The sequence below is a fragment of the Sebastes fasciatus genome, chromosome 2 (assembly GCF_043250625.1).
Source record: "Sebastes fasciatus isolate fSebFas1 chromosome 2, fSebFas1.pri, whole genome shotgun sequence".
Lineage (NCBI taxonomy): Eukaryota > Metazoa > Chordata > Actinopteri > Perciformes > Sebastidae > Sebastes > Sebastes fasciatus.
In genome coordinates, this window is record NC_133796.1 from 33871669 (window position 1) to 33898266 (window position 26598).

At 41.2% G+C, this 26598-nt stretch overlaps 1 protein-coding gene and 3 long non-coding RNA genes across 22 annotated transcripts in view; 1 reads left to right on the forward strand and 3 right to left on the reverse strand.

Moving 5' to 3' along the window:
* tle3b (TLE family member 3, transcriptional corepressor b) overlaps positions 1-17962 on the forward strand; it is a 41724-nt gene extending 23762 nt beyond the window's left edge. For all 17 annotated transcript variants that reach the window (XM_074621130.1, XM_074621132.1, XM_074621135.1 and 14 more), the window contains 12 exons: positions 2503-2625; positions 3908-3958; positions 4356-4511; positions 5419-5554; positions 7255-7427; positions 9228-9304; positions 9933-10182; positions 11987-12234; positions 12453-12600; positions 12844-12994; positions 15882-15958; positions 16524-17962. In XM_074621130.1, the coding sequence (XP_074477231.1) occupies positions 2503-2625; positions 3908-3958; positions 4356-4511; positions 5419-5554; positions 7255-7427; positions 9228-9304; positions 9933-10182; positions 11987-12234; positions 12453-12600; positions 12844-12994; positions 15882-15958; positions 16524-16631 (1698 nt within the window). In that variant the 3' untranslated portion in view covers positions 16632-17962. The remainder of the gene's footprint in view (positions 1-2502; positions 2626-3907; positions 3959-4355; positions 4512-5418; positions 5555-7254; positions 7428-9227; positions 9305-9932; positions 10183-11986; positions 12235-12452; positions 12601-12843; positions 12995-15881; positions 15959-16523) is intronic.
* LOC141759311 (uncharacterized) lies at positions 3919-12514 on the reverse strand. Its single transcript, XR_012592097.1, has 3 exons — positions 12385-12514; positions 4282-4531; positions 3919-4003 (listed from the first exon to the last, which is right to left on the reverse strand). It is a non-coding gene; the product is annotated as an uncharacterized LOC141759311 (long non-coding RNA).
* LOC141759305 (uncharacterized) lies at positions 12884-16651 on the reverse strand. The gene is made up of 3 exons (XR_012592094.1): positions 16511-16651; positions 15841-15962; positions 12884-13021 (listed from the first exon to the last, which is right to left on the reverse strand). It is a non-coding gene; the product is annotated as an uncharacterized LOC141759305 (long non-coding RNA).
* Positions 17174-26598, reverse strand: part of LOC141759302 (uncharacterized) — a 162534-nt gene continuing 153109 nt past the window's right edge. For 2 of the 3 annotated variants that reach the window (XR_012592092.1, XR_012592091.1), the window contains 4 exons: positions 23720-23853; positions 20541-20680; positions 19071-19182; positions 17174-17312 (listed from right to left, as the gene is read on the reverse strand). This is a non-coding gene — a long non-coding RNA (uncharacterized LOC141759302). The remainder of the gene's footprint in view (positions 17313-19070; positions 19183-20540; positions 20681-23719; positions 23854-26598) is intronic. The other variant, XR_012592093.1, reaches the window with a different exon arrangement.

Consider the following 26598-nt stretch of genomic DNA (forward strand, 5'->3'; position numbering starts at 1 on the left):
TGCCCGGCCAGATTGAGTTCCCATTGACTGGCCATCCTGAATGGGACCACTCATGTCTGAAGGGAACCCAAACTCTTCCCCCATCTCGTATGCTGACGAGCGGCTGCCAATACTGCCTTACCTGATCTCCTCACCACCTCCCCCCCCCCCCCCCCCCCCCCCCCCCTCCTTTCCACTGCACACACACCCACCCAGAGTCTTCCTGTCCTGTTGTCTCAGGTCATCTGATACCAGAGTTGGAGGCAACTGCAGGGTTATTGAGTCTAAGCAATCCTTTAAAGGTCACAGGCTCAGATACACAGACAGGCTGTAATGCTGGAGGAGATTTTTGTCTGTCAGACAGCATCTTCACACCAAGCCAAGACTCAAACTCTCTGTGTGGCTTTCTTTTCCACAACAGTAGCTGAACAAATTTCCATATTCTGACCTGAGAAGGAGGGATGTGGAACTGGCAGAAAGTGTGCCATTAACTGTCAGTGTTTTTCTATCGTCACACTCCACTCTCCTCGGCTCAGGAGGTCTTTTTTTTAAAGTCGAGCTGTTACCCTTTTTTTTTTGCTGCTCTTCTTTCTCTCGTCAGCCAAGAAGTCAGACATCTTCCTTCTCCCTCTTTCACCATATCTGTCTGTTTCTGATGAAGGCAGGGATTTGTTGAGCTGCCTGACAGCGTCGGCTGGCCTCAGGGATTGCTCGTCTCCCCCCCCCCCCCCCCCCCCCCCCTCACCCTTTGCCTGTCGGCCTGTTTGGCAGTGCCACCCCACCACACCAGTGCCCAGACTACAAAAACCCCGTTTGCAGCTTCTAAGAGAGTGCCAGCCTGTCCGGGCATTCCCACTAGAGGGGAGAACTCATTGCCACACTGCTACGCTCTCATTGCTTGCCAAGTTCTTTTCCTGTTTTGCTCTCTTGTCTTTCTTCCTCTTTTTTTTTTTTTCTTCTACTTATTTTCTCACTCTGCCTCTTTCATGGCTCTTTTCTCTGCTGGCAACACCCTCTTTGTGTTTTCACGTTGCACTCTTGTCCAGGTTTCCTCAATGGCCTCTTTCTTTCCTTCCTCTCTTTTTATTCTGGTTGATTTTCATGAACTTTGCCGTCATTTTCTGCTGTTTAGTCACCGACCTGCCACAGCGCACGCACACACACACACACACACACACACACACACACACACACACTCAGACTCTCAAGCAGTCATTAACGTGGGTTTTACAGTCACACAGTGAGGTATTTTGGTCATTTTTGTTTTTATTTGCATGTACTTGCATGTCACAGACAGAAAGTCAGGAATGTAAGCTGTGTTTGGTTTGAATTGTTAATGTTGCTTCAGGCGTGTCTGTGACCTGGTCACTGTGAGGGTCTACAAGAGGATTAGATGTCAGGTGTGTGTGTGTGTGTGTGTGTGTGTCGCATATATATACTAGGGCTGTCAACCGATTAAATATTTAATCGCGATTAACCACATGATTGTCCATATTTGAAAATGATTAATCGCAAATTAATCAAATTTTTTATCTGTTCAAAATGTACCTTAAAGGGAGATTCAAACTTTAGTGCAAGTTTGGAGTGTGATTTAGCCTCCTTTGTGACACGCTAGTATGGCATTTCTTAGTTTTTCTAGTTTCATATAATGCCAGTATCTTCATTCTAGCTTTAAATCGGAGCCCGCTACAACCTGAAAATCACAAGTTGCGTTAAAGAAATTAGTGGCGTTAAAACAAATTTGCGTTAACACATTATTATCGCGTTAACTTTGACACCCCTAATGTATTCCACTAGATATCCCATGCTGCACTCTGCTCCCACCTCACATTTTCTTTCCACCTCTCCTCAATCTGTCCTACGCATCACCTTGCTTGCGAGTTCATGCCTTTGTCTTCCAGAGGCGTTTTGTGGGTTTGCTCAGCTGCCTTGTCTGTTTCCTCCTTGCTCCGCTGCCTTGGCAGCAGCAGCAGCAGGGCTAAGCTGTCCCAGAATCCTCCTCTGCACCTTCTAACCTTCTATCCCAAATCAGTCCGGGAGCATTGTGTGTTTTAGCTTTACAGTCAATATTGTCACTGCTCTGACAAAAGAAAAGGCTCCAGAGCCATGCCTGGACTTAAACGCACCATTTGGTTTCTGGCTTTTCTGGTTTCTGAGGGTTTGTCACTTGCTGCATATAAGCCCCAAAACACTTCACTTGACTAAAGGGCATGTGCTGGCAGGGCATTAGGCTACACTTACATCTTGCACTAAATGTTATTTATTTGCAAGAGTCTCACCGTTTGTTACTCCATATCATTTCGAGATGGCTTCAGATGGAGCAAGATGACATTTACTGGCAGAACTACTATGTGTTGCTGGATGCACAGTGTGTCGTGTTCATAGGATATCGTAGCATATCCCTACAGTATGTGGTGCAGTACATTATGGGATAATGGACAGTATTTTGAGGATGCTAGGACTCGAAGGTGTAACACACTCAGAGGGAACTGATGTGGTCTGGCTGCATGTTGTTGTTGGCAGAATAACTCGGTGTCGCCATCAGACAGCCTGCGGGCGGCGAGTGAGAAGCACCGCGGCTCTTCAGATTACAGCCTCGACTCCAAGAAACGCAAAGTGGACGACAAAGACAGCATGAGCCGATATGTGAGTGTTTATTGTTTTTATTGTTTGTAATGTTAATGAGTTTGTAGCTCTCCTACTCAAGCTGTTGGTTGGATCCTGAGCCTGTTTCTGCTTATATTTTAACTCTGTGTTTACTATCGTAGGCCATTTTTGAAACATGTTAAACTTCAGGACATTAGTTAAGTGTAAACATACTAAAATATAGCAGGAAAACTAGTTTATTATCTGTTGTTTCATTGTACAACCACCACAGTTTTGGTAGTGCTTTATTTTATGAGTCTGTAAATAAGTTCCTAGAAAGTGCCTGAAAATGACTAATGTACAGTAATGTGGCTCTAATTAAAGGTAAAATAGAGACAGTGTTCAATTGGTACATTTCCAATTAATTAATTCCAATTAAATGCTGAGCTAGCGCATCCTCGAGTCTTTTAGTCAGTGCACAGCATGTCAGCTGGTGTCAACAGGTGAGTATACAATTCAACATACATGAAGAATATAGTTTACTATAATTAATGAATATGAATGTACTTGGGGTCAAAGGGACCCGTTCTTTCAGAGAAATTCCTCTGGATATCAAAAACTGAGAACAGAACCGTGTCTCCATTTTCCCTATACAGTGGAAACCGCTTAAAGTGATCATGGTTAAAGTGAACAACCGCTTATATGGATCAAAAAGCTTGGGACAGACTCATTCCTGTACAAACGCTGTTTAAATTATTTGCTTATTGTAATCAAGAAGTCCGCTTATATTGTTCATTTTGGGTCTTTTCATACATCATTCATACATCGAATTAAATTTTTGTTGTTTTATTACTTTACTCCCATGATACTTTACCTTACAGACCAGCTGCTTTCCAGCTGGATACCTGAAGCTGCATGCACATTGATATCATGACGGAAAAACTAAAAAACAAATGCTTACGGGGAAAAGCACCTGTGGTTGAAGCCGTCCTCGTTAAGTGGATTGATAATACCTGATCACGTAATGCGCCCAAAGTGAAACTTTACCGACTCTCAACTGGCTCTGCAGCACACATGCAGACCAGTGCCAGTTGCACAGTTCTTTCCAGGAAGATTTCAAGAAATTGTAATTAATAGGAAATAATGGAACTGTAAAATACAGCGTTTCATAATCTCATTTCATATGTATACACAGCATCTTAAGCAAATTATAAATACATGCCAAAAAACTGGTTACAAAGTCCATAAATCTGGTCTTTGATGTTGTGACTGTACTGGTTTACGCTCACTGTACGGTTAGTGGTCTCCCAGTAATGTAACGCCTGTCTCTCTTTGGTTTCAGGACAGTGACGGAGACAAAAGTGACGACCTGGTGGTGGATGTTTCCAACGAGGTAAGACTGCGTTTGAACTGAGCTACTCCGCCACATTCCTCAACGCTACACAGAAACCAAACACAGCGCTCTTTTGTCATTTGTCTGTAGAAGCCTCAACACCTTTCACAGCGTTGCCAAAAAGTCTGTCATAATATTGGTTGTGTGTGCTTTACTTGCTGTATTTCTTTTGCCATTCATGCAGAAAGTAATACAAAGAATACAAAGAGGAAAGGGAGTGACAGGTGAATGAAAAGTGTGTGTATGTGTGTGAGGGAGAGTACGAGCACGCACAAGTATATTTATCTGTGTTTGCACATGAGGCCCCAGTTTGTTTGACCTACATGTACATGCCAGTGGCTTTCCTCCGGTCTGTTTGCTCAGTCTCGCTCTCTGTCTGTCTCGTTTAACTGTGTAGGATCCAGCCACCCCTCGAGTCAGCCCCGCCCACTCTCCTCCAGAAAACGGCCTGGATAAATCACGAGTCCTGAAGAAGGATGCTGCCCCCAACAGCCCCGCCTCCGTCGCCTCCTCGGGCAGCACGCCGTCCTCCAAAATAAAGGACCACGCCCATGTGAGTGACACACTGAAAGACTAGAGAGGAGATGAAATAAGGCAGTTACAGTGGAGGGTGAACTGACAGACTAAAGGGCATTTGTCAAGTGAAGTGGGTGTCTGTGTGAAGGACTAATACGCAGGAGGCTTAGCAGTTGGCTGCTACGAGGGGCTTGAAGGGGCAGAGATGCACTCTCAGGAAATCAAACCCTGTGGCACACTCCTCTCAATCTCCTTTATGGCTTACCCAATAAATGGTCATTTCTTCCTCGGCCTGAGGCCGTAAATAACCCAGAGACACCGCAGCGAGGGAGCTGCTGTCTCCCTCTTTTCTCTAATACTGAAGCTCTAACTAACCAGGCTAAAACTCCTCATGCATCGGTTTTACATAAACCATTTCACTGAGGATTAGGATAGATTTATAGTCCACATCACTACCCTCCACCTCCCATGACACCCAGCTTCTCTCCATCCCTCATTAGTGTGTGTCACCAGGCTAAACCGCCCCACTCCTCTAACTCCGTCTGCTAAGGAAGAAAGAGATGGATTAATTATGAGAGAAGTGTTTGGGCCACCATCTTGTTTGTCTAGCCGCTTTTAACAAGCTTGACTTCTAAGCAAAGGTTTATTCCCCTACCCCCACCGCGCACGCACGCACGCACACACACACACACACACACACACACACACTCCGTGGCTGTAATGAAGTGTCAGTGTTAGATTGGATTACCTTGAGCCGTCCACTCAGATTGTCACTCTGGATTTCTCTGCTAGTGGGGGTATTTTTGACTCACTTGGGGATTTCTTTTTTCATTTTCGTGTGTGTGTGTGTGTGGCTGAGAGTGAGAGTAAGTGAACTCACAACTTTCAGTAAGCGGATACAAGATAAGGTTTCACCCTGAGGTTAAAGAGTATCTCTGTTTTAGAATGACAAGTCGTCCACACCGAGCCTGAAGTCCAACACACCTACACCGAGGAACGAGGCGCCGACACCAGGAACCAGCACCACTCCAGGACTACGGCCTCTTACAATGGGCAAACCACCCGGCATGGAGGCACTGGGTACGTAAACACCTTCACTGTCACACTCATTTAGAATTGAAGCCAGTCACTGTTAATGCAAATTCTTTTTGACGTCACTAATTTCTTTAACGCAACTTGCAATGTTTAGGTTGTAGCGGGCTCAGTTTTAAGGCTAGAGTGAAGATACTGGTATTTGAAACTAGAAAACTTAAGGAATCCATTGATACCAATGTCATACTAGCTGGTCACAAAGGAGGCTAAATAACGCTCCAAACTTGCGCTAAATTTTGGCGAGGAAAAACTGGCATGGTCATTTTCAGAGAGGTCCCTTGACCTCTGACCTCAAGATATTTGACTGAAAATGGGTTCTATGGGTACCCACGAGTCTCCCCTTTACAGACATGACACTTTATGATAATCACATGCAGTTTGGGGCAAGTCATAGTCAAGTCAGCACACTGACACACTGACAGCTGTTGTTGCCTGTTGGGTTTCAGTTTGCCATGTTATGATTTGAGCATATTGTTTATGCTAAATGCAGTACCTGTGAGGGTTTCTGGATTTAACTGATTTCCAATAATAAATATATACATATATTTGCATAAAGCAGCATATTTGCCCACTCCCATGCTGATAAGAGTATTAAATACTTGACAAAATCTCCCTTTAAGGTACATTTGGAACAGATAAAAACTGTGTGATTAATATGCGATTAATCATGATTAGTCATGGACAATCATGCGATTAATCGCGATTAAATATTTTAATCGATTGACAGCCTAGTATATTTGCTTGAAAAAATTACTTAAAATGGAATTCCGCTCCTCCAAAAATGCACACCATGTGCTTTTCTTCTTCTTATGTGATGATAATCAGATTATTTTTAGGTTTTGGAATGCTGGTCAGACAAAATAAGCATTTTAATGACATCAAATTGGGCTTTAGGAACTTATGATGGCCATTTTTCACTATCTTGTGACATTTGATAGACCAGACAATTAATCAAGAAAGTAATCTGCAGATGAATTAATGATAAAATAATCTTGAGATTGAAAGTTCACTCTTGACCTTGGAAGCAATAGATCCATTAGTAGTTGTTCTGGAGCTTTCGATCATATCACACAATCTGTAATGAACCATAGTTTCCAAATGTTAATTATTGTCTCTTCCGTCTTCAGAGTTTTTATAAATCTATTAAAGGAACAGTGTGTAGCATTTCGGGGGATCTATTAGCAGAAATGGAATATAATACTCATAACTATGTTTTCATTAGTGTATAATCACTTGAAACTAAGAATCGTTGTTTTTGTTAGCTTAGAATGAGCCCTCCATATCTACATAGGGAGCAGGTCCTCTTCACAGAGTCCACCATGTTGCTTAAACCAAACACTGGCTCTAGAGAAAGTCTTTCATGTTTTTACATTACCTGAAGGCCAGCGTAGTTCTCCGTTAGTTTGTGAAACTGCGGTAACGTGAGCCGCCGAATGCAAAACTGCGGTTCCACCAGCCGCCGTCTATCTTCCGTTGCTCCTAAAGTAGTGTTGTTATGGTATGGATGGCCTCTGAACGAGGTGAACGGCGTTACCACGGTTTTGCTCTCGGCAGCTCACGTTACCGCAGTCTTGGAAAGGGAGGAGTGAGCGGAGGGGTACTCGGTTGGTTGCAATCTGCAACCACACCACTGGATGCCACCAAATCCTACAAACTGTACCTTTGAATTGCTCTTCTCTCTTCTCTAGCTGCCCCAGCTCTGCGTACACCTCTGTCCATCGCGGGTTCCTACGCCTCCCCGTTTGCGATGATGGGTCATCATGAGATGAATGGATCCCTGACCAGCCCAGGCGTCTACCCGGGTCTCATTTCACCACAGATGAGTGCGGCAGCTGCTGCCGCCTACGGACGCTCACCAATTGTAAGTATTCCAGCTTCTATATATATATATATATATATATATATATATATATAAAGCAGCAGCTTTATATATATATATATAAAAACTGGAAAAACAAAGTTCGGAAACTTGTGTTTGGTCGATTATTTCTCTGTTGTTACAATGCTAATTGTCATTGTATTTTACATCGTTGGAAAGCCTGTTAATTTACCTTCGCAATGAAGTCCAACTTGTAAGCTGTTACTCGATCGGTGCAACAATCAGCATAGCGTTCTCTGCGTCGTCTCCATACTTTCACCCTGCCATCCAACTTTGGCAGACAGAACCTGGACTCATCACTGAACATGACATTCCCCCACATGTTCAGGTTCCATTGTCTGTGTTGTCGACACCAGCGCAAACGGGCCTGACGGTGAAGGGCAGTCATTGCAGGCTTCCTGGTAGCCTTATGAGAATACACTGTTTACCATTGACGGAGCATTTTGGCAAATTTTTCTTGGGCGCTACCCACATAATCAGCTGTGCTGCTCATCCCACAAATGCATGATCCTTACAAGTTGGAACTCATTGCGAAGGTAAATAAACAGGCTTTCCAACGATGTAAAATACAATGCCAATTAGCATTGTAACAACAGAGAAATAATCGACCAAACACAAGTTTCCGAACTTTGTTTTTCCAGTTTATATATATAATTAATGAATCCAATGACTGAACGAAGCTCCTCTTCTTCACATATATTCATTCTAGGGATGTTCATTTTGAAAAATGTTCTTAACCGATAACCGACCCTCGTTAACCGATGATTATCCATTAACCGACAAGATTTGTGCCTCGTACCAGCTACAGGAGCACAACAGATATTCATTGATGGAAGTCCCCAGTTCACCTGTCCGGGAGCGTTAATTTGGCAGCTACGACGCTGCACGTAACTTTAGCGAGTTTCTAACAGACCATGTGTGTGTGTTGGCGGTGAGTGTGGGGTTGTTGGTGGCGTTATAGATGTCAACGTAGCTGTAGCAGTGTGTACAGTTTATTTGTCGCTGAATAAATGCTAAGAAACTACAACTCCTCCGCTCCGCTCAAGCGAGCCAGAGACCGGAGCCGTCTTCCTGTATCCTGCAACTCCGGCTCCGCCTCTTAAGATGGACCAGCTATTCTCCTTAAAGAGACGAGCCGCCCCTCTGAGCTGCTCAGCTTTTGAATTCATTATTAACATTTCTTTTAACCGATAGCGTTTATCGGTTAAAATGCTTAATGTCAGTTAACGATTAAACGGTTAATTATGGACAGCTCTAATTCATTCATATATTCCATCAGTTTGACACAGCAAGGCCTCACCAGCGTCTGTATGAATTATCCTCCACGGCTGTAGGTTGTAGAATCTGTTTGCAAAATGACTTTGAGAAACTTAAGCATTATTTCCATAACTCATTGTGAATATTTCTGCTCTGCTGGCTGCAGCTTGTTGTGTGTACATAATGAGAAAGTACAAAGACGGCCTAGCTCCTTTACTTTGATGTTAGTTAGTTAGCATTCTAAAGGCTTTTTAAAAAAAATGCCTCCCCGTGTTTGAAAATCTCCCAGGCTTTCATTAGCATTAGCAAGTGGGATGTTGTAGCCTTGTGTAAAGCTTCTCTGTATGCAATGAAGCTGAATCTGCGCCTTTCAAGGGATTTGCCTGGAAACGATGGTACGAGAGTTCCTCAGGGCGTTAGCAGATAAAGTGAGGCATGGTTTTTAATTTGAATATTAGCTTAGTCTAATTTATCTTTGCAGGTTATCGGTTGTTTGTTAACGCTTGGCTTTTCTTCCTTATGCAGGCGGGGTTTGACCCTCATCCTCACATGAGAGCTCCAGGCCTGCCAGCCAGCCTCACGTCCATTTCTGGAGGAAAACCGTGAGTATCTGGACTTTGGGATTTAGCTATATAACAGATAGCACAGCGGTTCCCAGCCTGGGGTTCGGCGCAAAAGATCACAGGGGGGGCGCCAGGATTTGTCTGCTCTTAGGTTGTCAAAATGAGATTTGCTCATGTATAACTAGAATCATAACTAGGGCTGTTCAGAATACCATTTTTTGGACTTCGAAGCCTCGGTGATAAATAATCGAAGGTATCAAAAGCTATGTATATAAAACTATTTAAAAAGGCATATTTCTTTGCTACTTAGTAGGCCACATTCTGTTTAAACCCGGTATTTGTGCACAATTGCAGATAAAGCAGGCTATAGGCTACTGATATTATTAGTATTATTCTATTGAATTATTATATGAATATGAATTTTTCTGCTTCAATCTAGATTTGTTGGGGTTTAGCCTTTCAAAAACTACATTTTCACTGCCTATTAACGGGGCGGTGTAGCAGTAATCTAACAGCACCATTAAGTACATTTATTTAGCCACAATAACAAAAAAAATCGATTTCGGCTTTAACGCTATTATAGTAAATTAATTAAGTCATTACAAAAAAGATAGCATGTATATCTAGGCTCAAACTGACCATCGTTCCCTTCCTTTATCCCCCGCAGAGCTTATTCTTTTCACGTGAGTGCAGATGGTCAGATGCAGCCCGTACCCTTCCCTCCAGATGCACTGATAGGCCCGGGCATCCCGCGCCACGCTCGCCAGATCAACACACTGAGCCACGGGGAAGTGGTGTGCGCTGTCACCATCAGCAACCCCACACGTCACGTCTACACCGGCGGCAAGGGTTGTGTCAAGATCTGGGACATCAGCCAACCAGGCAGCAAGAGCCCAGTGTCCCAACTCGACTGCCTGGTAACTATTTCTTTTTTTTTTAACAAGGAAATGTTTGTTCAAGAGTTTCAGATCTGTGTTATTAATGTGGATGTTTCAAAGGCGTCCGACCAGAACAGAAACATAATGTACTCGTTTCATGAGGTCTCTGCAATCGGCCTCCTTCATTAAGATTTTCTTGAGCATCAAATGTAGCCTGACTCCACATCCCGCTGTAGCTTTCCCCCCAGATCCCAACAGATAGAGATGTGAATAATTCAGCAAAGTGTCTCACTGCTGTGCTGAAATAATCCTTGGTGAGAAAAAAGCCTGCTGAGTAATGATGTTCTGATTGGCTGACCCTGTCTGCCATTACCCAGCTCATTACTTCCTCCCAACTGCCTCCCATTTCTCATTTTGATACTGTGGCTTCACGCCGTTCAACTCATATGGCCTCCAACACCCTTAAGGTGCGTCCAGAGTGCAATTGGGTCTTATAAAGCCATCGGGGTGCTGTTTTAATCCGACCAAGAGCTTCCACAGTCCTATTGATCTGTCTTCCTGCTCTCTTGGAGCCTGGCCAACAGCTGCAGCCCCGCTCTCTCCCTGTTTCTCTTGTTAAAGCTGACGTCCACATCTTCACTATAACACGAAAAAGAGACAGCAGCAGCCTGAAACTTGTCAAAGAAAAGCTCCTCTGGAGTTTAAGTAGAGATGGTCTTGATGTGGACACACTGATGTAGGCCGCTAATCTCTTTTTGCTCAACAGAATTGTAATTGAGTTTGTTCTTAACCTCAACCTTGTCGTAGATACGTCAGACCGGCAATACGTCATCCAGAGTAGGCTCTCATTACAACGCCCTCTTTAGGGGGGAAACAATCCCGCGTCCCTCATAGACGGTAACAGCATAAAGAGGAGAAGTTGAAACATGTCTCCCAACTTTAAACAAACTGGTAATAGTAACAACGCCATGCTGAAGAGTTGCTGTGTAGTTGGTTGCACCAACAATAAATCCAAAAACGCTGATCTGATTTTTTTTCCCTGCCGTGTCCTAAAAAATATATAATAGAGCGGCTTTATGTCTTCAAGCTTTAGACCAGACCAGCATTGCGTCATCACCGAGCCTGCGCTTCCGTTTTGGGGAAAGAAACTCGCTGTCACAGGAGAGAAAATGATGAAAAGCTGTTGTTAACCGAGGCTTTCACAATGAGATCTGAGGCACATATGATACGTGAATATTCACTGTGTGGTAAATGGATAAATGATGCTGGTGACAGTGACTAGCATGGCTAGCTAACATTAGCTTGAGTGTGAGGCTGCTGCAGTGATACAGTCATACATTAACGTTATAGCAGCATCAGACCGTCGTCTCCAACTAAATCTCAGCCTATAGATCAAACAGTTGGCTACTAACAGGTGGGTTATTTACTGACAACATTTAGCCGAACATGAATCAATCAAATATGTATAGAAGTCTGGATAAGCAATATCCAGCCACCGTGTTGGATGTGGGAAGATGAAGGGACATGGCAGCGATCAACCTTAATTCTTTAAGGTATCGCGAACGCTCAGGTTCAGGCAAGATCGCGATTATTAGATTTAATTAATTATTAGACGTGTATAAAAATAATCGTTTGTATAACAAGAGATGAATGCATACGAACTTGTCAAAATTACAATCCAAACATACATCAAATTGTATTGAAGTCTGTGGGATCTTCGGTTTGCTTTCCCCCCAAAGGGCTTGACTTTTTTCGAAGTACTCGTATGCGCCGTCTGATGTATGTTTCACATGTTTAGAGATAAATTACATCAAGATCGTGATGACACTTGTTTCTCTTCCAGAACAGGGACAATTATATCCGCTCCTGCAAGCTGTTGCCTGACGGCCGCACCCTAATAGTGGGTGGCGAGGCCAGCACGTTGACCATCTGGGACCTGGCCTCACAGACGCCCCGCATAAAGGCCGAGCTCACTTCCTCTGCTCCGGCCTGCTACGCGCTGGCCATAAGCCCCGACGCCAAGGTCTGCTTCTCCTGCTGCTCGGATGGAAACATCGCCGTGTGGGATCTCCATAACCAGACCCTCGTTAGGTCAGTACTTTGTGTTTTTACCAATATGGTTTCGCTTTAAGCACACACTGAAAGACTTAATTGACTCACTTTGGATGTTTGCTGCATTCTTAAATACACAGCTCATTGTGTTTGAAGAATAAAACAGTTGGCCACCAACTTAACACTCACTCATTGTTAGGCGGGAAGGCTTTGTCCTCTGTTCTTAACTTCATGTTCGGTGTCTTGTGGTTTTCCAGGCAGTTCCAGGGCCACACAGATGGAGCCAGCTGTATCGACATCTCCCACGACGGGACCAAACTGTGGACCGGAGGGCTCGACAACACTGTCCGCTCCTGGGATCTGAGGGAGGGACGACAGCTCCAGCAACACGACTTCACCTCACAGGTAGAAAGAAGCCTGTGTGAAACAAACGCACCCTTTCCAACTACGTCTAGGGCGTTTTCACAAGCCAACTTTCAGTCCGTTTTAATCGAACTCTGGTGCGGTTGTGAACGCAGTAATCACGCTCTGGTAACATGAGTTGAATGTATTCAGTGTGTCTTTTAGGTGATCCTTGGTTGAAATACTGTTGACACTCTTGTTGCTGATGACGTCTGATCCAACTGTGTCGTTGCCTCCTTGTCGCAGATCTTCTCGCTGGGCTACTGTCCCACTGGAGAATGGCTGGCTGTGGGCATGGAGAGCAGCAACGTGGAGGTGCTTCACCACACCAAGCCTGACAAGTACCAGCTGCACCTGCACGAAAGCTGCGTCCTCTCGCTCAAGTTCGCCTACTGTGGTAAGTAACAGGCTCCTTCACACAGACCTATAGGGAATAACGAGACATATTTAGGCATTCAACAGCAAGGAGATTTAAAGGTTTCATTTTTTAGTAGGGATGTGCATATCAAGCCAGTTTTCTATAATAATAGTATTCGATAATCACTGGGAACTAGTTGATCACTTTTCGATCATTTATAATAGAATGACTATTATTAAGATCGAAATCATGACCCCATCCCTAATATTTAGTGGAAAAGAGCATTTTTTTTTAGCCTCATTGGGGAAAGTTCAGTCTAGAGCAACTCTGGCTGCCTGCCATTAAATTTGGTTTTGATGACCTCATGACAAAATAAATTAGCACCAGTCACAATAAATGGCAGGAATTTAATTTAAACCCAATACATAGGCTGGATAAGACTAAAAACATGTTCCCTCTTAAAATAACCTTGTTTATTTTCAGTGAAAAAGAATGCATTTATGGTTCTAGTATAACAATACATTGACCATCATTGTAGCATCTCTTGTGAAGGTGTCAATAAATAGCCTTAATAAATTAATCTAATGATTCTCAATTTCGAAAGTTGTGATCAGTCAGGCATATGTGTGGTGTTAAATATTAATCTTTCTACAGACTGTGTGGGCTAAAATGTACAAGAAGCCTAATTCTCCAGTAATTCACTATGTTTACAATCAGGCAATAATTAAGATCAGTGTATATGATGGAATAGTGGTATTACAATGTGCCAGAGGAAACAAATTTGGGGTGTGTCTGATGGTCTGATTTTTGCAGTCTAGATGAGTGTTAGCTGTAGCATCAGTATTCAGCTGGACATATAGCTGCTACAGTTGGTTACTGATGGGCTGTGTTGGAGACAACTTCTCTGCACCAACAAATGAGGAAGCAACCGTTTCTGTAGACGTTAAAATGATTCAAACATCCAGTGACTGTTATTTAGTCACTTGCAGGGATGCTGTTTATTTTTGCTCTAGAACGTTTATTATTGTTTGAAATGTCAGATGGACGCTTGCTCACGTCACTCTGTTCAGTCTAAATTGCACGTAACCGAGGAATTAACAAGGAAGCTGTTATTTTACAAATATGCTCATTAAATTTGTCATTGCAGTTTCAGTTCAGATCATTGTGCCTGCTGGGCAGACCAGCTGGTGTCACGTTTAAGGCTCAGACAAATGAGGTTTCACTATCGCTTCACTCCCCCCCAGAAATGTCAGTATTCATTTCTCCTCACGAGACCCCCCACAGCACCGTCTCATATCACTGCCACCGCAGAACTGGTTAATTCAAATGACTCTCACTGCTTCAGAGCTCTTTCTGCCACTAATTAAATTATTACCCAACTAGTCAGTTGGGTAATTAATCAGAGGGTGATTTAAATAATTATCAGAGTGGAAATGGTGCGAGTCTTCTTCATTATGTTCGTTTTATGATTGTTAATGTAATGGTATTTTCCCCTATAAGGTTTTTATGTCCATTGATGAGGTTATTACAGAGTCACATGTTAGCTGTTTTTGTGGGCTGGAGGTATTATGTGAATCTCTGTTCTAAGACTAGAGAAGACGAGCACGACTGTGTGCACAGAATTAGCTAGGGAGGGTCCGTGGGCCCGCAAAGACATTTTGGCCGTAAAATCCCAAACTTGGTTCCTCTGGCACATTTTATTACCACTGTTCCATCAAATACACTGATCTTAATTATTGCATATTTCAATGAGTTTGCCTGCCTGATTGTAAACGTAGTGAATTATAGTAAAGGAGAATTATGGTACGTGTCCACAGCCTCTGTCCTTTCCACGCTTCCCATTCATTATCTATGTAAGCAACCGTGCAATGCATTCTGGTAGCGTGGTGGCGCGATTTGAGAGATGGGGCGCCACATTGGCCACTCCTCATTTGCATAAAGTTGAGGTCTTGGCTACTTTATGCAAATCACGGGCGTCCAGTGCGACTAGCCGCCTCTGGAAACTCCAGAGAAACTTTTAAACTAACCGTTGTCGATCAGCAAATGCATGGCTTATTTCTTGCATAAAATGTTTTTAGAAACACATTTGGGTTTTGGGTTTTCGTAATATAACAGAACACATTTTCTAAATTAAATTATTGAAGTTACTGCTACTGGTGTTTTGTGAAGTAACCTGTCTAAAGGGCTTTTCAAACGGGGAGCGACACTCCGCCAGCGTACTCGCTTGTATCCGCGGCGTCTGACTGCTCTCATGTGATTAGCGCTCCACGAGAAAACGGCAGGCACTAAATTTAGCTAATTTAGCATTGCCGTTAAAACGATAGCCAATGTTACGTTACTTGATACATCCAGTCTTGCACCAATGCTCTGCAATGCGAAAGCCCTCCTGTTTGTGTCCTGAAAACAGTTGCTTTTTTGAGTTCCCTAAAATATACAAGGATCAGTCTCCCGACCACTGATTTGCACTGCGCGTCACATTAAATATTAAATTCTGGCATGAGACGACTGCCACAAATTCGTCTCTCATTGAAAATCAATAACGAGGCACGTCAATCGCTCCCCGAGTGAAAAGCCCTTAATGAGGATCGTCCCTTGTCTGAGCAATCAATGCAATTCATCAATTATTTTTCTAATATTTGTCAATCACTGAAGATGACTCTTCGCTCTCTACTCGGCAGGACACAACTGAGCGTGCGTGACATTTACAGACAGATAGGCACGTCTACCATCAGATCACGTTGTTTTGAAGAGAAGTCTAGTTGTCGTAAAATGTACACGCATAGCGAATCACAACTTGTTAATCAAATCTATTTTATTTTACCATAAAGTAGCCGGCTGGACTTATATTAGTCGGGGTTTATGGAAAATTGTATCAGCCTTCATACCTTCAGATTATATCCTCATGACGTCTGTTGTGTGTTGGCAGGTAAATGGTTTGTGAGCACAGGGAAGGACAATCTGCTGAATGCATGGAGGACTCCTTATGGTGCCAGCATATTCCAGGTAACTATAATAAACACACACTATTACATTAAAAGGGAACATTTCAGTTTGCAGAACCTCAGTGGTCTCTTAGTCTTAATCAACATGAGGACGGAAGTTCACAAACAATTTAAAGTATGTAAAGTCATACAAAATGGAGGCACGATTTGGATTATTCTTCAACCCTCATACAATACTATTATATTTTGTTACACATTATTTCCAAGTGTGAACCTCCATGGTCCTCATAACAGCACTGTCCTCACTAATCATGTAGATAATTCAGACACGGTGACTCTAGTGTAAAGCTAAAAACATGTCACGTCAGTTGGCTGTTTAGGAGTAGCAGTACTTGTTGGGTCTCCCAACTTGCATATTTTTAAAGAGGGCTGAAATGATTAGTCAATTAACAGAAAAATAATCTCTAACTATATTGATAATCCATTGTTTAGTTTCAGCTTCTGGACAAATACCTGTCACCCCTATTCATTAGGTTAATAATGAGCATGCTTCATAAAACTAATCATAAGGAAAAAAACAAACTTGATAACATTCATATAAATGAAAACGTACCTTACTTCCACAGTCGAAGGAGTCGTCCTCCGTTCTGAGCTGTGACATCTCAGCAGATGACAAATACATCGTGACGGGATCCGGAGACAAGAAGGCCACCGTCTACGAGGTCATCTACTAGAGAGACAGGAGGCTCCTGCTTCAGCACTTCTGATGAGACGACTTTTACTTTTCGCTCTGGACCGTCCGTCTGTGGATACAACACGCTGAGACAAACTACAGATTTAGCAGCATCTAATCTGGTGGGAATCTATGGAGCTGTTGGCCGAAGGATGCTTGTGCTGGAAAGAAGTTTTTTCTGTCCTTTGTTTTGGAGGGTTTATTTTTGGGCTACACAGTTTTTTGTGACTTCTGAATTTTTTTCTCGTGAATATTTGGGTGCAACCCGATGAAGCGGCGCTTCATTTCTGAGAACCTCGTCCCCCCAGACGCCTTGTGAAAAGTGTACATATCGGATTAAATAAAAGACATTTTATATATATTATAAAAAATATATATATTTTCATGTCCTGGGTGTACTTGTGACGATTTTTTTGGCCCACTCTGTCTTACGGTATTCGAGAGGGAGAGCAGAACATAGATTAGAACTTTTTAACAACTCTTGATTTTCTTAAAGCACATTCTCTGGGCTGACCTTTTCAGAAATCAAACAGAGGAGCATGAAACTTGTAAGTAGGACGTTTTGTGGAGCTTTTTAAATGGCCTTTTGTCACAGTGCTCTTACCGGACGATGAAAACGTGGAGTCCTCTGACTCCAGCAGAGCCTCGGCTGGTTTGGACCACTGTGGGACGGAGCGGGACACTACGATTCAGGAAGAGAAATGGATGTAAATTTAATTCATATATATAAAAAAAAAGACCTTTTTAAAGTGTACTGCTCTGTCTGTGCTATCTTTCTCCCTGTTTGTTTTACCTTGTTAGATTACAGGAGATAGGGGACGTTTAATGTTTAGCCTAACCCTTGGACCTCAGTTGGCAGCAGAAGCACTGCAGCAGGCACAAACTGGATGAAAATGTGCTTTTTGCTAACTTTACGTAATGTGGATGTTGAATTGCACCATCGATTTCTTGGCTACAGACTAAACTCAAACAGTTCAATCTGCGCTATTGGAATCCTTCTGCCCTTTTGTATCTTTATCAATATTCCTGGAATCTGTTTGGTTGGCAGAGAGACATGTAAATGCTCATGAAGACGGAGGGAACGGCACTTAAACATAAACACAAATTAGTAAATCAAGTGTCTCCCATCATGTTGACGTTAAGACAACAGTGGATAATTTTGGTTTGTACACTGTGCTCCTGATCCTGTCAGCATTTTTCCCCACAAGAAAATAAAAAGGGGCAAAAAAGCGAATGTCCCTCTGAATCACACCAAAGTATGTAGCAAATGCTGTCAGCACTGAAAAGAAATGTACAGTTGTTAATAAATCAATAAAACAGGTTTTTGTAGAATGGCCCATTTCCTTGTGATTGACCTACTGACTACGTTACATCATACGACGGCTTATTAGGGTCATTGTAGGTAAAAAAAACAACTGCTTAGCCGGGGAGGGCGGTAATATTCCAATACATTTAAAGTCATTAATTTGTGGGATTATAAAGTATTACATTTGTGAGAAAAAAAATCTGAAATTTTCAAGATTATAAAGTTGTAAATTTGTGAGATAACAAAGTCCCAAATTTGCAAGAAAATAAACTCGGAAAATAGTTGAATAAAAAAACGTGGTACTGAAAAATATATATATATTTTTTTGTTTGGGAACTACATTGCTTCACTTTGCAAAATTGGATCAAACTCTCATACTTATGCCCCTGTTAAATACTGCGTTAACGTGAGCCACAGAGTGCAAAATATATTATTATATATGTAAGGGATAATGTACAGCGAGCCGGTCATTGTTGTGAAATAAACCCCGACAGGGCGATGATACAGTGGTCTTGCATCGCCCTGAAGGGGTTTATTTCAAAATAATGAACTGCTAACTACATTATCCCTTACCTAGTATTTATGTTCATAAAAGAACACATTAAGAACATACTTTAATCCCGGAAATTCTGATTTGTTTCTTGGTATATTACCCCCCAGCTTCGTAATTATTATTTATTTTTTTTACCTACAATGGCCCTAATACGCGGTCGTATCATCAGGTTTTGAATCAGCTACTGTTTAGGACACTGAGATCATGTCTTCTGTAGTATTTTTTTACTTTCCTTGGATGAGATTTTTTATACTCCAAAAAAGAAATTGGGGTTTCAGCATTTAGACCTTCATTTCTGAATGAAAGTGATTTTTCAATACTACCCGGACTACAAACGGAAACCGGAACACTTCCGGTACGAAAATCTTGTGTCGTGGACTACAGATTCTACATGTGAATGCATAATATGTTTATAGAGATTACATCATCTCTAAAATCCTGATTAACACTTGATTTTTATCTATTGCCCGTGTAGCACTAAAACACATCCTCTAACATCAGAACTCTCCCGTTTGTCATAAAAGTTCAAGAGTTAGAAAGTAAACCAACATTTGAGGACTGTGAAAGACTTTTTGGCTCACCTCGGTGTGACCACAGTCATTCGTTCCTTTTGGCTCATCTCTGTGTGAAGTTCACAATGCAGCGTCTGAGGCCAAATCTTGTTGGGCGTGTTGCTGAATTCCATGTTGATCTCTGTTTAAAGAGGAAAACACAGCATGGAAGACAGTGTTTTGTTAAGATCAGATGGCAGATATGTAAGGGAAAATGTACAGCGAGCCGGTCATTGTTGTGAAACAAACCCGACAGGGCGATATTCTTGTCGGGGTGCAAGCGGGGGAGTGGGTCTCGAGTCGCCCTGACGGCGTTTATTTCACAACAATGACCCGCTAGCTGTACATTATCCCGCTTATTACATGGCTATTTACTTAAAAAATCAATAATTTGACACTAAAACGGTCCACCAGAGTCCGACATCAGAACTGCGTCCATAGCAACGTTCTGTTATACATAGCAACGGTCTGCTATAAAGAAGTAACAGACCCTGTGATTGACCAATTCAAATAGAGTATTCAACAAAGCCGTGTAATAAGAGGAATTAAAACTCAACTTTATGAGTAAAAAACAAACACGTACGCTGAGAAAGTTATTTCCTGCATGTAGTTCATGTGATATGCAACAAGTTAGCACTGACGCGAGGAAGCTAATCAGTTAGCATGTTCACTGCCGACCAGTGTTGGAACTATTCAGATCCTTTACTTAAAGCGAAAATTTCCCCCCTTTTTATGTGGATGTCCAATCAGTGTTGATGGTAAATGTAGAATTAAACACCTCAGCACTGCACTGGATCCATGAACAGTCTAGTTTGGTGTTAAATTCACACATTAAAATGGGATGGCTGTGAAAAACAAAAGCAGGGACCAAATGCCACCGCTGACAGAGAAATCAAGTAGTTACTGTAGGCGTAATTTTTGGTAATGGGAACTGTTAAATGTCGTGGTTCTGACACACAGACTTGTAATATATTTGTCAGCGCACACACTGATATGAAACAAGTGAAGTGTGACATAGAGAGATCTAAACTGAAGTGAAAAAGGTGTGAGAGAGACCGAGACGGTTGTTGTGAGTTAATGGCTTTGTTTCCAGACGGGATGGTTTGTGGTTTCAGGCCTGCTGACAGGAGCAATGGTGGGAGGGATGAGACACACAGCTCAGGATCTGTGTGGCTTGCCAAACCACACACACACACTGTTGCCTCACTTGAATCACAGAACCAGCAGAGACACATTCAGTCGCACTCGCATTTCACACACTCCCACACACACCTCAGAAAATGACAAACTACTTGGAAATTGGTGGCATTGTGCTGATATCAGTGATGATTGTGAAACAGGGTTTGAGTCAAAAATTTAAATCATGCCAATGACGAACAGCACATGATTAGAAAACTTTTGGCTTTTTGTGTCATGTATTTTGTCAAACAGGTTTCCGTAGATTACTCATGGTGTATACTATTAATGTGAGTGTCTGTGATTCCTGTTTGACTGACTCACCGCCACTAACAGTTGCCATGTCTTTTCTGTCTTCCTCTCCCACGTCCTTTCCCACTCTCTTGTTCTGCTCCCACCACAGGTGGCGAGTGCATTCATTTTCACTCTTGTGGGGGTGCTGGCTGTAAGGCTGTGATTTCTGACTGTGGATGTGAGAGAGAGGTGGAGAGACGGGGTGGTTAGGGATGCAATATGGGGCGATTTCTTTGCCATGCTTTTCACCTAACTGTGTGGGCTGAAGTGCTTTGTACATATTGCTGAGCTATGCATCCACACGTACATGTACATATACATCATAACAAGGTGGATCAGGGTTTGTGTTCTGCGTATCACATGTGGTTCAGTTTAGGAAGCTATAACACTGAAGTTGAGGTTAAGGAACGACAGTGGCTTTGGTTATATATTGTGAAATATAGAAATAAGGGCTGTCAATCGATTCGAATATTGAATCGCAAGATTGGCCATAGTTAATTAAGATTATTCGCAAATTAATCGCACATTTTTTATCTGTTCAAAATGTACCTTAAAAGGAGTCTCACTCTAGCTTTAAAACTGAGCCCTCTGCAACCTAAAAATCGCAAATTGCGTTGAAGAAATTAGTGGTGTTAAAACAAATTAGCGTTACCTTGACAGCCCTAAGAGATATATGGAAAAGTAAAAGTGTTCTGTCTTGTGTCACCTTTGACTTTTCAATATTTAACCAAGGCGAAGGTCATGCCCAAACATTAACCGAGTGCTTTGACCTAATCGCACCATAAAATGAATTTAGGCATTCACTATACTATGACTTTTTTTCGATGTACTACACTATGACTTTTTTTTCGACATACTATACTATGACTTTTTGAAAACAATTCAACATACTATGACTTGTTTTTCCGACATACTATACAATGATTTTTTTTCAACATACTGTACTATTACTAATTTAATTTGTTTGGAAATAATATACAATGACTTATTTTTTTACATACTATACTATGACTTATTTTTTCGACATACTATACTATAACTTTTTTATTATTTTTGTGACATACTATACTATGACTTTTAATTTTTTTCGACATACTATACTTTCACTCTTTTTAGTTTCTTAACATACTATACTATGACTTTTTAAATTTTTTTTCAACAAACTATACCATGACTTTTCTTCAACATACTATACTATGTCTCCCGACATACTATAATATTAATATTTTAATTTTATTCGACATACTATACAATGACTTCGTTTTATTTTTTCAACCTACTATACTATGACTTTCGGAAAGAATTTGGACATACTATACAATTTTTTCGATACAATATACAATGATTTTCTTTTCTGACTTTTTTCAACATATTATAATACGACTTATATGACTATATGCCTTTTTTCGACATACTATGACTTTTTAACTTTTTTGACATACTATACTATGACTTTTTTTTATTTTTTCGACTTACTGTACTGTGACTTTTTTTTGGCATACTATACGACTTTTTTTCGACAAACACTGACTTTTTCGACACAATATTATATGACTTATTTTTTCAACACAATATACTATGACTTTTTTCGACATGCTATACTATGACTTTTAAAAATGTTTCGACATACTATACTATGACTTTTCTTCGACATACTATACTATTACTTTTTATTTTCTTCGACATACTATACTATGACTTTTTCGACATACTATACTATGCCTTTTCATGACATAGTATACTATGACATTTTTTAATAAATTTGTATGCGTCCATGCTGGCGACAGCTATGGCGGGAGGCATTATGTTTTGTGCTTGTCCATCCGTCCATTCCATTCTCGTGAACGCAATATCCCAGGAATGTCTGGAGGGAATTTTTCAAATTTTCACTTGGATTCAAGGATCAACTGATTAGATTTAGGTAGGCAAAGGTCACGGTCAGTGTGACCTTACACCCTCCCACTCTCGTGAAAGCGATATCTCAGGAACGCCTGGAGGGAACTTCATTACATCTGGCACAAACTTCCACTTGGACTCAAGTATAAACTGATTAGAATTTGGTTGACAAGGTCAAAGTTTACTTTGACCTCACAAAACACCTTTTGGCCCTATTTTAAATTAATATGCTATTTATGACAAATGTCTAATACTATAAAATGATGAAGTGATGACATTTTGGACAGACATGGATGTAAACTGCAACTTGACTGGTTGTTGGAGGCAAACAGGCGAGGCAGCAATTCTAGGTTCAAGTCAATCTTAATACAATACTGACATGGCCATAGTACATCACAAGTGTTACTGGATGCCATAAGATGGGGGACAAAGTCCTCCTTCTGTGTAAAAGAAATATTGTAAAGCTCAAATGAAGAAAATTTTAGGCTTTGACACTCACTTAACTTGACTTAATCTGAGTCTCTGAATCTTCCAGAGATTTAGTCATTTTAATGCAAAATTTCCTTTTTTGTCCGTCTGTTTCCCCAGACAATGTCTTCTCTCTGAGCTGCAAGGAGACATTGTCAGAAAAAGTGTAAAAACTTTGGAAGATACACACTTAATTTGTGTAATTGTAACTGCTGAAGCCTCAAATTACTTTTGGTTAAATTCTGGGATGCAGAACGAGGACTGTGTGGATTTTTAAATAACATTGGAAGGGATCTCGTCACAGCCAGTATGAATAGGATGTTTCAGTGTACATATGGGCATGTGAATATTGTTTTCAGACAAACTTCAACACCTTAACGTCCAACTTGTTCTACTTTGACATGAAAAAAAAATGATAGACTGGATGTCAAGATATATCTGCTTTTATGTGTTTTGATATTTGCCTAAATTTTGACGTATTACCAAAAAATATAAATGTGTCCTTTAAAGAGCCATCTCACCCAATTCATAAAAACATTTTCCCTTGACGTCTGCTAAAAGCTGACTGTGCTGCAGCAAAAAGCTTCCAACCACTTTGAAAGGCTTGGCCTGTAAAATCCTGATGCAAGATGTTTTTTGTTCTCTTGACAGTTGAGAGCTTTTGCTGTGAAGGAGAAGTGATGCAAGGCGCTTTACCTCTCTCCTCTCTATTTTCTCGCCTTGGTCCATTTCAGCAGGGAGGCAAAGGTTTTACTCTCCTTTTACCTGACAGCCTTCTGATTTCATATCTCTTTCATAGCACTGCAAGAAGAAATGGAGGGCAAAATGATGAGCCTCGTCTCTACCTTTTCTCACCGAGACAGGCCTTTTATGTTTCCACCTTCCACTGGCTCCTTTCCTCCATCCCATTTTCAGCAGTTACACCGCTCCACATCTGTCTTCTCCGTGTATCCACATCGATTGGGCTGAACCAAGTAGCCTGAAGAAAAATGGAGAGGAGTATATGAGGGTGCAGTATTTTTTTTTTTTTTAAGAGGTAAAAAATGAGAAGCTCTTTTCCTTTCTCTCTCACTCGCTGTATAACCAAGTGCTTGCAGAGAGCAGTGTGAGATTAAAGGGAGCTTGTATAGAGACAGAGAGCGCTGGTGCTTCAGCTCCCAGAGGTCATTTTGGTCCCTTTGATAGCGTTCAGGCCTTGCTCCATCTTCTGACCTGTCCTTAAGATGAGAAGCTTTCATCAGTCTCTGCCGGACACAAGAGCCCACTCAGATTACCACTCAAATTAGAGAAGGGTTTTGTGTGTGTGTGTATGTGTGGGTGTGGGTGTGGGTGTGTGTGTGTGTGTGTGTGTGTGTGCGTGCGTGCGTGCGTGCGTGCGCGCGTCGAGTTTTCATAGTTATGTATAATTCAATGCTTTTACTGTTATAGAAGCCTTCCACTTGGTCTTTGATCACAGACTGGTGAGAACAATGCCAAAACTCTAAATTATTTGTCCCAGAGGGACTGGAGGGGGATTTGAAAGGATTCAGGTGAAAAAACAAAACAAAACAGTGGAGGAGGCTTCCTGTAGTAAGCTAACAGCACCCTGTATACTGAATATAAAGTATGTCAGTATTGACATTGAGTGGATGAACAGAATAACAGAATCCTCACCGTATAATGAAATCCAATGAATCTGCAATGAATGCAACCTTTGCGATGCATTATGTCAAGGAAGTGTTGAGAACTCTTGTGATTTTTCTGGCCAAATTAACAAGATCATATTTCACACTACACAGTGGATTCAGTAAAACCCCATTGGGCTGCCCTCTCTTAGTCGATTAGTCGACTAATCGGTCGTTTTAGTCTCAGTCAACTAAGATAACTATAGTCAATTCGTAATTTTTTTATGTTTTTTTTAATGCTCAATGGTTTATTTCCAAAAAACGTATGAGCACAAGACTTAAAGTGGTGCTTTTGTGTGATTCTTTGTGGAGAAACTCAGTTTTACAGATCTGCTGATTAAATCAACTAATCGATTAGTCGACAAAATCGTATGAGTGTTAGGCGACTAAAAATGTCTTTGCTAGCCCTAGAGCCCCATTAGAAACTATGGGTCCTTATATGTAATTTACTGTAAACCTAAATCAACTTTCCAAGTCACTTATCATAATCAATCAATTGATCCTGGTCTCAGTCTTTAGTGCTCATTGCAACAACAGTTATTTTCCTCTTTCCATAGAAAATCCTGTCATTTTACACTGTAGAAACAAGAAGAATAAAAAAGTAAGTTGCCCTTTCAAGATGATTATAAAGTTGAACCAATGCCTCTCTGACATCATCTCAACAAAACATGAACATTACTGCAGAAATTCCACACAAGTAGCATTTAAATGCATTTCGAATTGTGTTCAATTTTGCAAGAATTCATGTTATTGTGTCCACTATATGTGCATTGGATTTACTAACAATGAACATGAGTAACATTTGACATTAAATGTTTCATGAAAGTATGTTCTCCAAAGTATATCAGGTCTGTGATGGACCATGACGGTTATCACCTGATGAATTTTAGAACATAACACCTTTGAACTTTACAAAAAGCAGCATCAGAATTTCCCTCACTTCCAACAAATAGTTTATTTGTACACCCCATCCTAAGTCAAAACCAGTCCAATTAATGGCTTTCACGTAGAAATTTTGTTTGAAGAAGAACTTGATGTTCGGAACGTCACTGGTGGAATTTAAATATATGTTCATGGGAGCATTATGCAGTGTGCAGACTCTATTTTGTTACTTTATTAGACTGATATCACTCATGTCTGTACGCTTAATATGTAGCTGGAGTCAGTTAGCTTAGCTTAGCATAAAGACTGGACTATTGTCAACTCACATCCAGGACGTGTCATTAGGAAGATTTGGGAACTTTATATCGAAGCAAATGGGTTAATCTTTGATGAGGGAAATGAGGGAATAACCTGCATTGAGTTTGAGCTCAAACTGGTGTCTCGACAGACAGGATGTTGAGTAATGAGGTCTGGAGTACACAGTTCTAGTTAACAGGGGCTCACAGACACAAAGTAACAACAAAAAATGACTTGTGCATTTCATGGGGCCTGTAAAAAGGGAAACTGTGAAACACTCCTCACAGCAATCGCTTTAACTGCCAAGGTGAACACGGGGGTTAACAAGCTCAGCAAAGCAAATAATTGGTACAAATAAGTCATTAGCACAGTGGAAAGGCTCAGATAAAATGTGAAGGAGCACTAATTGAACATGATTATAAACTTCCTTCCTTCCTCCTCCATCAGTTGGAGCTGTAACGAGGAGGTCCTCAGAGGTAATTAGGACCACGGATCAAAAGTGCCACTTAAGAGAAACTCAGATGTTCAGTGCAGTCAAACAAGAAGGGTTTACCAAAAATACATCATCACGTTATGGTTTCCATATCGTCCCCATGCTACTTAGGAATATTTATCAAATTAACACTTGAACAAATGACTCTGTATACAGTGAATATTATGATATACAGTATACATAACATCATATTTTGTTGTTTTTTTCAGCTACTCTGACTGTATTCTTGAGTCTCATCACTGTCATCAATCTCACCATTTAAAGCACAGCAGTTGAAAACAGAGATATTTTAGGGATGTTAATTATTAACCGTTTAGCCGTTAAAGCTGCAATAAATGGAGCATTTATGATTAAAAAATATATTTTTATAAAATGGTCAATATCCTGA